The following is a 13,548-nucleotide window of genomic DNA, read 5'->3' on the forward strand; positions in this document are numbered from 1 at the left end:
TTAGCTTTATTTTACCCCATGATAATTGAGGTTTGGGGATTTTGAAAGATTTGTTAGCATGAAGTTTTTAATATGTGGCAGAGTCTGAACTTGAACAAGTCTTCTTGAATGGAAAGCAGATTTAACAAGCCATCTTAAAGGGAAAATAGTCTGGGGCATCTACAAATAAGCAGTGACCGATATGACTGATAGATATACAGTGTATGATTTTCTCCATCAAGGCCTTACTTGCTCCCCTCCTTCAGCAGGGCAATGGAGATGCGGATTCGGTCCCTGAGGAAGATCAGCATGAGGATGATGAACACTTCAAGGATGCAGAGTATTATCACTTTAAACAGGGGGGAAAAAAAATAGTGTGCGATTCAAATCAATCCCAAAAGCAAACTTTCTCTGCAAAAGTTAGAACTGATCTTCATGATTATTTCTACCAATTCTGACACTTCATAATTTAAGCAGTGCTACCTCTCCAAAAATGCCAGTTTTAGAAATTCGCTTTCAAAACCTCCCAGAAACGCTAAAAAAAATGTAGATTAAAACTTTTAGCTACAGTTTAAACAACTCAGTTGGACAGGCTTCATTTTATCTATGGAAACATTTCACACCATTTGTAGAAATGAGAAAATAGGCATGGAAGAAAGGAAGGGCTGCTTTAGGCAACTCTATTTTAGATGTTTTCACTTTCACTCCTTTGAGTAAGAGAATCATTACAGAAGAAAATTTCTGGACTGCCTCCCCACTCACAGTGCCTCTTAATTAATTGATCTTGCTGATGGACGGGGTGGGTTCTGAGATGCCACATTTTAAGTTTCACACGCCACCTATCATGGCTGCCATTGATGAAATCAGAGTGTAAACCCAACCCAAGTTGTGTAATAAAAGTCTCAGAATTAGAATTAAGGGAATCTAGTTAGTTTTGAATTGAAGTGTGTAAATCTCTTGAACTAAGAGTTATATACATTTAATAAACTGTGTAAAAACCATCTTTATGTGAAGTAAGTGAACCTGCAAAGAAAGAATAAAATGTATATGTGTAAAGAAAGAGAGCAAGTGGAGGAAATCTTGGCTCCTTTTTGGCTTTTTGTTTCCTGGATCCACATACACTTGAAAGTCCAGCTGCTTTTCTGCTACTTTGAGTTTGGTGAGACACTTCTATATTCTTAGAATAAATACCCCTGCCTTGCCTCCAGCTTGTTCCTTTGTTTCTTTTTACTTAAAGCCAAACAGTCCTAATTACTATATTTCCTCAATTCTAAGACATACCTTCAATTTAGTAATATCCTTTCAGGAAAAGTAAAGAAATCCTTTATTAAATGTCTATTCATTGATTATAAAATGCATCCTGACCTCAGAGATGTTAAAAAGTGAAAAGGTATGGATCCTAAATTAAGGAAATATAGTACTGCTAATAACAAAATCTGAAATTATAAAAGAAACTTAATGGAAAGTTAAATTAAATTCCTACCCATGAAAGAATCCGTTCTAACGTTCTTGCTAGATAGTTATTCCGCTCATGTCTGAACACTTCCAGCAATAGGGCACTCATTATTTCATTCTATTGTTATACCACTGAGATTCGGATAATACATCCCACTTCAGTTAGTATCTCCAAGTAAGTAGAAATCAGTTAACCCAGAGATGTGAGAGGATCTTAGGAAGGTGTCATCTCGCTACTACATCTTCTTTTAGTTAAACGATGTATTTATGTTTTTATGCAAATTTGATTCTCTTAAAACTAAACTGAGTCCAAAATTGTGGAGTATAGCCATATTAACCTAAAATCACTATCTTCTTTGGACAAACTTAAGAATATGAAATATATCAGTCACTTTATGTTCTGAAATTGCATTGAAAAAGAACATTGCATATTAAATTTGTACCTTTACAAAATTACATATTTTAAATGGTTATATTAGAGAAATTTAACTGTCTTTTGAATTTATATATTATATTCCCTCCTTTTGTTTGAGCAAGAGCAAACAATAGAAACATATTTTTTGAGCCCCTAGAGAGAAGCTGGTATAAATCTAACTTTACCAAGGAGGCTGGGATAATTAATAGAAATGAGAATAGAACCATCTCCTAACACAATCCAAGACTCATAAAAATTATACATTTTGCATGTATAACTGCATATTTTTAGTGTTTCTGTCAATTAGTATAATTTCATACGTATACCCTTGTCTCTGGTGCCCAGGATTTCATCAAACACAGAGCAAGTAATCAATTAATGTCTGATAAATGCGTTGTGAAAGCTAACACTCATTTGAGGAAAGATAAGTATTGCTAGACTTGAAAATAAAAGCAAGCCCTGTTTTCTCCTCAAAGTACCTCTCAACTTCTCCAATGGCAGATTCTGATCATCTCAATGATTTTTGTGTTGAAGGTCCTTAAGAGACAGCAGCAGGATGACCATAGAACCTGTAACTAAGATCCATCTGAGAGTAAAACTAGAGGTTTCAATACATAATGGATGAGATTTGTCATCTTTAGATATGACAGATGACAGTAAGTGGACTGCTGAGGAGATATGGAATCACTCAAATTCAGAAAAAGTAATGAGGATTTAAGTTCTAAGACACCTGATTTTTATAGTTAAAAAAAATGGCTATCAATGAAGTTCTTCTGAAACATATTTGAAAAAATAATGTGTTATGTGAAGGGAATTAGCTGCGTGAGGGCTAGAAATGGGAACCCAAAGAGCAAGAATTTGGCATTTTGATCTAGTACTATCCAAGGAACACAGAAAAACTGAATTTGGCAGACAAAAGAATCTGGTGGGGGCTTCTGTGCAGCAGGACTAGCTCATCAAGCTTGGCATAAGCCTTAAGAAAACATCTCTCAAGACTATCCAAGGGTCTCTGCTAAAAAACTTTCTCACTAGTGATCTGATTCCCCATATCCCTTGACCCCAGGAAAGCAGTGTCCTAGGTGGTATATGTGTCTGTATTCTGGTCACAGAGAGAGTACCCTAATAGTTTTAACGAATAAAAAGGCACTCTGGTGACATGTTGTGAGCCTGTCCCTGATGACTTTTGGGTGAAGTGGCAAAATTAAGTTTTCAGATTTATGGTGATGGGATCCATGCTGGAATCATGATACTCTCCAAGATACTGCCCCCCTCTTAGGCTACCTCTGGGCTCCTTACCAGGCATCCTCAAACTTGTCTTCCTTGGCTCTCTAACTTCAAAAACATATGAAGATGAAATATTTTTAAAGCACCATGTAATTACAGATCATCTTTAAAATCTTGAATAAATAACATGAATCTCTGTAAAGTGCAAGGACTAGTATAATAAAACCATTCTAGAAATATAGGATTGAAGCCATCTCTGAAATCATCTAGCTTTTAAAATATTTGTTAATATTACCCTTAACTAACTCAATCTAAATAAACATTTCAAAAATGTAAATTTCTTTTCAGTTATTTATTATTCCAATTCTATAACAGGTTGTTTAAAAGTCCTGCTATGAAAAATTTGTTGCTTTTTTTTTTCTTTTTCTATTTTTAAAAACAAGTTTGAAAAATCAAGCATTTTTTTCCTTTTAAAATACCTTTCTTGGATATCAGATTAATGGCTATAAACGTCTATATCCAACCCATTTTAAGTTGAAGGCAAATAGCTTGAGATCATTGTAAAGTAACATTTTCCTAGATTATATAATAAATTCCCCTCAATGACTTTTCCATTTATTGTAGCTAGTATTATTATAGACACACTTATTTTAATGACATTAGCAATAAGTATATTTTAACAAGTTATACCAACCCAAATTTTCCTTTACACAGAAAGATGCTTTCTTGTTATTACAATTTTAACAAACAAGTTTTTAAAATCCACTCACTAAATGCGAACCATGTTTGTTTCAGTTGAAAGTACATGCTTATATCAGTCTGAATCCCGATGTGAAATACAGTTAAGTGAGCATTTGGCTGTCCCTGAAGATTGCTGTATTCCCGGTAACAGTGCCATATTCCTTGAAAAGGAGAGAAAAGTAGACTAATATAAAATGCTATTTTCTGAAATATAAGCTATACACTTATAACACATATCTACATGAAATTGATCAGCATGGTCATTTTTACAAAGGAAGATTCATATTTCAAATTAAATATTTTATGTGTATCTAATAGTCTAAATGTGCTACTGTATTCAGTATAAATGTTTTCAGTATTTGTTTGGATGACTGTGACAACATCTGGCTTTAAATGACCTTTTAAACAGAAACAACCTTAATGTCCATCAATAGCGATTGGTTAAAAAAATTATGGTATATTTGTACAGTAGAATACTGCATTTCCATATAAAGAGGAGAAAGTCTAGTGTTAGTGAATGATCACCACATGTTTTGTTAAGTGGAAAAAAGTACAAAATGATATAAAAATATGCTATAATTCATATAAGAAGTAAGAACTATATATATTTTCTTATACACACGTAAAGTATCTCTGGCAGGATACATAGAAATACAATCTTTTTTGCTTCCAGGGAGGGAAACTTGGTGACTAAGGAGTAGAATGAGAAGGAAAATTTTCACTGTATAAACTTTTTATCTTTTAACATATAATCTATTTAAAAAGCAAATTTAAAAAATCATTTAAGTTGAAAATAGCCTTGTGAAATCTTTTCGATGGTGAAGGAATGTCTTGATGGAACTGTCTAAAAGCATATTCTTATCAAAGATTGTGTCCAGGCAAGGCAAACATGGACTTACTGTATTTTCCCCAAGACTCTGTGTTTCGAACTGTATATGACTTTTCACATGGTCTAGATAAAGTGGGAGTAGAAAACAGAGTTAAGAGGCCTATTTATTTTAATGACCCATGCGTCTGGATTAGGTCCGTTGGATATGTTCTAGCAATAATGAGGAAAATAGCTTTTAAAACCTCTAACTGTAAACTAACCGTTTTTTTTCCTAGATACAAGGTGAGAGGGTATGGCCCATGGAAAGACAAAAAACTAAATTAGAAAGGACAGTTGTTTCTCAAAGAAATATAAGATAAATCCCTTCCTTTTAGGCACTGCTTTCCCTGTGAATTTTTAAAAATTCCTTTAAAAATGCTTTATGGAATATTTGATACATACAAAATTATATGTAATGCAGATGTTGGTTTTAAAGCATACAGTAAAATAAACACATATGAATGTATCACCTATCTTAAGATTTTATCATCCTAATTTTGCTCTAATTACACAAAATAAAAATGTTTCTTCTACCTGAGATTTTCATCCTATCATACCTACTGCCTCTCCCTGCCAAAGAACAATTATTCTGAATCCTGTGCTTATTATTCTCTTATTTTAGCAGAAAGATATGTTGAAATATCTCCTTAAGGGGTATTTATATCCCATAAAGTTTTATTATTTATTGATTTATTATTAATTCTTATAGTTCTATGACTTTTGAGGCTATTATTACATGCATACATGTTTAGAATTAGTATATCTTTTTAGTAAACTGTATCCTTTGTATCCCTAGCAATGCTTTTCATTCCAAAATCTATTTTGTCTGATATTATTATGGCTACTGCAGCTTTCTTTTGGTTAATGATTGCTAGTATATTTTTATCTATCCCTTCACTTTGAAACTTCCAATTTCCTTATGTTTTGTGTAACTTACGTAAATAGCACAGCTCCAATTTGTATATTTATATCTTAATCTGACCTGACAATCTCTGTATTCTAAACGATGAGCTTAATAAATTTATATTTAATGTATTGCTATACTTATTTTTCAACCTTCTTACTTTTTGCTTTTCCTGTTCCACTTTGTATCTGTACTTCTTTTCTTCCAATTCTTGTCCTTTAAAAATTGATCAGTTTTTGTTTGTTTATTTATATTCTATTTTTCCCCTCTACTGGTTCAGAGATGTCTTCTCTGTTTTTAGAATAAATTACCCTTGAAAATTGACTATGTGTACTTACTAACCAAGTCTAAAGTCAACACAAGGAAATACAAGAAACTTAGATTACTCAGTAATCACCCCAGTCTGATTATTCCTCTGTATTTTACTTATGTACAGTTAGACTTCAAAAAATTGGATATTATCATTATTTTATACAAAGGTTGTTAAGTTCTAACTACACATTTACCAATTCATTTTCTTTGCTCATCATTCTTTCTTGCATCTCATACATTTTTGTGGAATCATTTTCCTTCTTGAAGTAGGCATTCCTTTAGTATATGTCTATTTGTAAACTCTGGTTTTTACTTATCTTAAAATATCTTTATGTTACTCTTATTCTTGAAAGATAGTTTTGCTGGGTGTACAGCTGTAGGTTGACTGTTATTTTTTCTTAGCTCTTTGAAGGTATTATTCTACTTCTTTTGTTGCTGTCAAAAAGTCTGCTTCAGGGACTTCCCTGGTGGCACAGTGGTTAAGAATCCACCTGCCAATGAAGGGGACATGGGTTTGATCCCTGGTCTGGGAAGATCTCACATGCCACGGAGCAACTAAGCCCATGCACCACAACTACTGAGCCTGCGCTCTAGAGCCCACGAGCCACAACTACTGAGCCCACATGCCACAACTACTGAAGCCTGCGCACCTAGAGCCCATGCTCCGAAACAAGAGAAGCCACCGCAATGAGAAGCCTGCGCACCGCAATAAAGAGTAGCCCACGTTCAACGCCAACTAGAGAAAGCCCACACACAGCAACTAAGACTCAATGCAGCCAAAAATAAAAAGAAATTTAAAATTTTATAATTTAAAAAAATGTCTGCTTCAGCCTAATTGTTCCTTTGTATATGATCTGTCTTTTCTCTCCAGTTGTTTTAAAAGTCTTTTGTCTTTGGTCTTCTGAAGTTTCACAACAATTTCTTTCTTTTACATCATTAATTTCTTGCTCTCTAATGGGTCATTCCAAACAGCATACAAGCATGCTGTTCTTTCTCACATCTTAAATAATAAAACAAAAGATATTCTACTTTTGACACTCTTCCCCCAATCCACTGCCCAATTACTCCCCACTGCAATAAAACTCTCCAAAATAGCCATCTATGTTGTCTATCTGCAGTTCCTCTCCTCCCATCCTCTTTCAATCCACTCTAACCAGACTTTTTTTTCTCATTATTCTACCAAAACTGCCCTCATCAGATTACCAGTGATCTCATCACATTTCTAAATCCAAGGCCTAGTCTCAGTTTCTCAATTCTCATCTTTCTTGACCTATCAGCCCCATTTGACATGGTTTATCACTCCCTCCGCTTTTGTTGTTGTTTGTTGTTGTTGTTGCTGCTTTTTAACTTGGCTTCTATAACATCACCTGCTTTTAGTTTTCAAAAAAACCTGTTTTTCCTCAGGTGTCTTTGCTGGTCCCTTCTCTTCTCCCTGACCTCTTAATGTTGGAGGACCTCTGAACTCAGTCTTTGGTCCACATCTCTATGTATACCTGTTTTTTGGGGTAATCTCAGCGAGTCTCATGGCTCTAGTGTTCCTGACTCCTAACTATATTTCTTTAGGCTAACTCTCTCTTTCTAACTCCAGACTGTATATTCAACTGCCTACTTGCCATCTCCACTTTAATGCCTAATAAACATCTCAAACTCAACATGTTCAAAATTACACTTCTGATCAATCCCCTTTCTAAACCAAAAGGTTTAGAACCTTGCTCCACTCAAACCTTCCCTATCTCAGTTGATGTCAACTCCATCTCTCCAGTTGCTTGGATTAAAACCTTAGAAGTCATTCTTGACTCCTGACACTCTCTTATGAACTGCATTCAATCCATCAGGAAATTCGGTTGGTTCTACATTAAAAACCTATATGCCCATCCTTATTGCTACCACCTTGGTCTGAGCTTCCCTCATTTGGCACATGAATTACTGTAGTAACCTATTCAGTGATCTCATTGCTTCTTCTCTTGCCTCACTATGGTCTCTTCTCAACACAGGGACTAAAGCTGTCATCATTTCATATCCCTTCTCTACTCAAAACCCTACCTTGCCTCCCCATTTTACTCAGAGTAAAAAGCAAGATCTTAATCTATAAGTCTCTGGCCCTCCACAAATTCTATGACCTCATCTCCTATTCTCCTCTTTACTCAGTACACTCATCTACACAAGCATTCTAGCCATTTCTTCAACACGCTCCCACCTTCAGGACTTTGCACTAGCTGTACTCACTGTCTAGAACTTTTCCTTTATCTCCAATGGCTAACTCCATTGCCTCCTTCAAGTGTTTTCTCAGACCTCTTCTCCAAAAGGCCTACCCTACTAATACTGCAATTTGCTCTCCTTGCCCTACCATGATACTCTCAATCCCCCTTTATCTATTCTACATTTTCTTTTTTTCATGGCAAGAATCACCTTCTAATAGATAATATGCTTAGGCTATAAGTATCAGGAGAGTAAGAACGTTTGTCTTTTTACTGTTCTTTCTCAAGAGCCTAGAATAGTGCCTGTTACACAGCAGCTGCTCAACTGATATTTGTTGACTGAACAAATTAAAGAAAGTACAACTAGATATGGGTGTCACTTCCCTTACTCTCCTTGGTATAATTAGAGCTTCCTGTATCTTTGAATTTATACCTTTCATCAGTTCTAGAAAATTCTCAGCCAATATCTTTCAAATATGTTGATATATTTTAGGCCCTTCTCAATCTATTCTCTCTCTCTTAACCACACAATCATATTTTGTCCTCTTGTCACATTCTGCTGTATTCTGAGTAATTATTTCAGAGGTTCATCTTTCAGTTCATTAATTCTCTATTTTACTATTTAACTTATCAATTTAATTTCTAATCTAACACTATATTGCTTTGTTTTGAAAAGTTCTATTTAGTTCGTCTTCATGTATGCCTGGATATTTTTGATGATTTCTTTCTTTTTAAATTGTATTTTTAATTCTTAAACATTTTATACATGATTATCTCATGTTCTGTATCAATCCATATCTGAATTCTTGGAGGCCTCAATCTGATGTTTATAGTTTCTTTTGTTTCTTTATTTTATATAAATTTATTTATCTTATATATATTTTTTGGCTGCGTTGGGTCTTCATTGCTGTGCGTGGGCTTTCTCTAGTTGTGGTGAGCGGGGACTACTCTTCGTTGTGGTGCACGGGCTTCTCATTGCAGTGGCTTCTCTTGTTGCAGAGCATGGGCTCTAGGCGCACAGGCTTCCGTAGTTGTGGCTTGTGGGCTCTAGAGCACAGGTTTACTAGTTGTGGAGCATGGGCTCAGTTGCTCCGCAGCATGTGGGATCTTCCCAGACTAAGGCTCGAACCTGTGTCGTGGATTCTTAACCACTGCACCACCAGGGAAGCCCTCTTTTGTTTCTTGCAAAAGACCATTTCCTTGCATGTTTGGTAATCTTTGATTGTAACTCATACTTTGTTAAATTTAATCTGTGGAAACCTGGTGATCTGAATTGAAGGTGCTTTCATCTAGAGGGGATTTATATTTGTTTCTGTTGGCAACCAAAGGGTACTACCAAACTGGGGTCACTTTATACGTTTTCCAGGATCCCAGACCTACTCCAGGAGTTTCAGGTCTGACCCTCTACTCTCCTGCTGGCTCTAAGTGTCCTGACTGTAGCCCTGGTATGGTCCGCCCATAATTTCATATGTGCTTCCTGCTCAGTTCCACACATTTTAGCTTGTGGGTTTAAAATGGTTTTCCTTTTGGGGAGATTTCCTTTACTTCTGGTAAGCTCATCAAAAAAATACATTACATAAAACAATACAATACTATTTTATGCCATTATTTCATAGCAAGAGGACCCTTCAGATTATTAATTCTTCCATACTGGTGGATGTGAAAATCTCAGCAGTGTTTTCCAATTTATTTTTCTATTGCTTTCTCACTCCTGTCCTAGTGTTTGTTTGTTTGTTTGTTTGTTTTTAAAAGTATGTTCCCTGGGCTTCAAGTCCTCTTTCCTCAATAATATTCCTGCATAATAACAAAATAATAGATACCATTTACTGAACAATTACTATGTGCTAGGCAGCTCTCTAAGTACTTTATATACATTATTTATTAACACTCACAGATTCCTATTATACAGTTGAGGAAACTATGAATTAGAGATACTATGTACTTGCAGAGAATCACACAATTAATATGTGATGATTCTAGAACTGTGCCTTTTTCAAACTCCAAATACATATTTGTAACCATGGTGTTATATGGCCTCCCCTATATATCTCTTAATTTGTTCTGGTCAATGAGAATTGTTCACATGCTCAACCTCTAAGATGGCAAAGGAAAGGGGATATTTTGAGCTTCAAGGAGGAAAATGACTTTTAGACAAAAAGCTTTCTTGAGAGTTTCAGATTAGAGGACAGCGATTCTTGCATTCCTCTACCAGACTGACCCACCTCTTCACGGGCAGCTGCACAGGAGGAGCTGATAAGGAATAATACCTGGAAAGATGTGAACAATTGTCTAGAAACTTAATTAGGACAACGAGCAGGATAATAACAATACCCCAAGACATGCTGAGTGTTTGCTGTATTCCAGGGACCGTTCTAAGATCTTTATATTCATTGTCTCATTTTACACTCACAGTCTTGTTAGATGGAGATACCATTATTGTGCTGATGTTATGGATAAGGAAACTGAGGCTTATAATCATTAAAATTTTCCAAAGTCTCCCAGTTACATCATGGAGCTGGGATTGGAACCCAAGCTAGCCACAGATTTTGCGGATTCTGCTGGTTTCTAATGCTGACATGTTTAAAGCTCTTCTTCTTTGGGTGACAAAAATAGGAAATTGTTATTTTTGGTATCTGTGACCATAAAATCTCATTGTCAATATAAATGGTGTTGTAGCAGAAATCATTCTTTTGAATAGAAACCTCTCTAACATTCATATATTGGCCCATACATTTATTAGAAGACTGAGAAGAAGCTGCCATAAGTGCCATACTGTTCGTTAGGAGAGACTTTAATTCCTTTTTTAGTATTTGCATTTTACCTGTACTGCATTTGGCAGGATTGAGTTAATAATTAGAGCTCAACGTTGAAATAAAGTAAGAGTCCATCCAATGTGTAATTCAGAATACTTGCCTCTAGAGGGTGATGCCTCATTATGGAGTACTGGCCAATTATTAAAATATGTGACAGTACCTGGATTAAAAGTTCTAAGCTGAAAGAGGAAAACAGATCAATCACACTTCTGTTACAATGCAGACCTGGCCTTTGATCAGACAGAAAAGTTAAAGGACTCAAAGAAATTGTCTGAAATAGTTTTCATTAACTTAAAAGGGATTTTTTTTACCTCCTTCTTTATACCCATGAGGCATGAGACCAAAGGCTGGTAGAGAAAAACAGTAGAACTTTCTGATAGCACTTTTTTTTTCCAAGATAAAGAAGAAATAATAGAGATAATATATGCAAAATTAAGTAATTTTTCTCAATTTAACAACTTTGGGAGGGGAATAATTAAACTCACTGCAAGGAAAATACTTTCTGGTGATTGATAATGGGGACTGAAAAGAAAAAGATTATTTTGATATTCGGTGATTTTAAGAGGGTGATACCTACCATAAGCTATAATCCCAATCACACCAAAGGTGAAGAGCCAGAAGAGGAAGCCAGCCGTGAACCTCAGGAGTATCACGAACATCCAACTGAGGAGCATGGCGATAGTCAGGCCACTGGAGGGAAAAAATGCACAACAAACACAGTGGGCCAGTGTGCTAAACAGAGCAGAATGAGCACAGCAAGACGACGCTTTTTTCTATTCAAAAAGATTCTTGATTATTTTACCTGGCTATAGAAACATTTATAATGTTAAAAAGTATAAATAATTTTTGCTGTTAAGATTTTCATGTGAAAGAGTAGGACCATCACGGACTTTACACATGAATCAATTTTGTGCCTAGGTAAACTGAAGTTCAGTATCAATAGTTGTTCCAGGAAAAACCACAGTTCCTATCTGCCACAGTCCTATTTTTTTCCTTCACACTTACCCACCAAGTATAAAAAGCATGGATAAAGCATATCCAGGAGGAAATTGTGCTGTTCTTGTTCTATCTACCTGGTGACTAATGAAAACCTTATGTAATATAACACTCTAGCAGTAAGGGAACAAACTTAGGGCAGAAAGACAAGCAAAATAACTGCCCCACACAGTTCCTAAATCCATGATTTTGCAGTCATTATCATTCTGGTCTAATTATCTCTAATCGTTTGTGATGTCTAACCTCACTAGACATTTATTTCGGCTCCCCAGGGATCTGTGGGCCGTTATTTGGAGCCGTGATAAGGCTTCTGTGTCTCCTGGGCCATGCAACTTCATCAACCAATCAACAGCATGAATATTTTCCTTCTGTTTCAATTTCTTCCTGGGGTTTGATTGAGTTACTAGAGGTACTTCTTCCCCCCCACCCCCATATATCCAGGTTAAAGTCATATTGGATTCTTCTAGGTAATTTCATCAAAGAGAACTCACTAAGATTGGAAATTTGGCTTCTATTAAGAACTGACACCACTGGTGATATCTGCAAGTTTCCAAACAGACAGAGCTTGGCACATTGATTGAGTTTATTGTCTTCAAATATTATCTTTAAAAAGAAAATATTAATAATACTGTCACTGGATAGATGACAGCATGTATCAGAGCACCTCCTCAGCTTGCAGGCTTACAGAGCCTATGCTTTTAACTTCAGAAGCCATTCCCTTTTAAAATTCACAGATACTTTCATGCTGAAATATTCAACATAGTTGAAGAATTATTCTGTGGCATAGTCCAAGGGGGTTATTAAAAAAGGTCAGGGGGGAAGAAAAGAAATATAGCTCTTTACTGTTCTGTGTTTTTAATTCCCACATAAAAATTCTAACTGAATAAACTAAATCCCAGTATGTCATTCTTTGGCTTTATATGTATAAAATCGATGAGAACAGAAGAGTTGAAAATAAAGGGAGGTGTATATGTTCTAGCAGTTCTAGGTGTTTAGTCCCTGGGTAGAGAGCATTTCAGTGTGTGTGTTGGGAGTGAGGAGGGCAGGAGAATCTATCATAATTTACACTTTTTTCAGGTAAGAGTGGGAAAGCCAAAACAAAGGAAAAACATAGAAATTATCTAGTGATATTTGGGTCTGACAATAGGGGCACCAGTTTCCTGTCAAGTATGGACTACAATCTCTGCTATGGAGATATATCCTGAAATACACACTGAAAATAATTACTGTAATTGTTTAAGACAAAGCATCAAAATGAGTAAAATCTGATAAAACTATCTAGCTTTATAGCTCCAAAAACTACTCACTAGTATTTTACACACAGTGCAATTTTGACTTTAGTTATATATTTGACTTATAGTTAAGTATATCTATCTTGTTCCCCTAGTATTTTTATAACTGTTCCACATTTTCTATGCATCTTTATGGTCCAAGAACCATACCAGGAGTTAGGAAAATAAAGATGAGTTAGACATAGTTACCATGGTAAAGAGTTCATAGTTTATCAGAGGGAAAGAGTCAGGTAAATAAAACACAAGACAGTGGTGCTATATGGAAGACAGGTATGTGTGTTTATATATAGGTATGTACACATGTACACACACACACACACACACACACACACACACACACACACACACACA

At 35.5% G+C, this 13,548-nt stretch overlaps 1 protein-coding gene across 1 annotated transcript in view; it reads right to left on the reverse strand.

Moving 5' to 3' along the window:
* The window catches only part of SLC44A5 (solute carrier family 44 member 5), a 159,859-nt gene that overhangs the window by 30,811 nt on the left and 115,500 nt on the right, over positions 1–13,548 (reverse strand). Inside the window, exons 9-11 of the mRNA XM_027114094.1 lie at positions 11,487–11,599; positions 3,844–3,975; positions 229–328 (exon numbers count right to left, since the gene is read on the reverse strand). Of these exons, the coding sequence (XP_026969895.1) occupies positions 229–328; positions 3,844–3,975; positions 11,487–11,599 (345 nt within the window). The remainder of the gene's footprint in view (positions 1–228; positions 329–3,843; positions 3,976–11,486; positions 11,600–13,548) is intronic.

The sequence above is a fragment of the Aethalodelphis obliquidens genome, unplaced genomic scaffold, assembly GCF_003676395.1.
Source record: "Aethalodelphis obliquidens isolate GAN/ISIS:26980383/991018 unplaced genomic scaffold, ASM367639v1 scaffold13, whole genome shotgun sequence".
NCBI classification, from domain to species: Eukaryota; Metazoa; Chordata; class Mammalia; order Artiodactyla; family Delphinidae; genus Aethalodelphis; species Aethalodelphis obliquidens.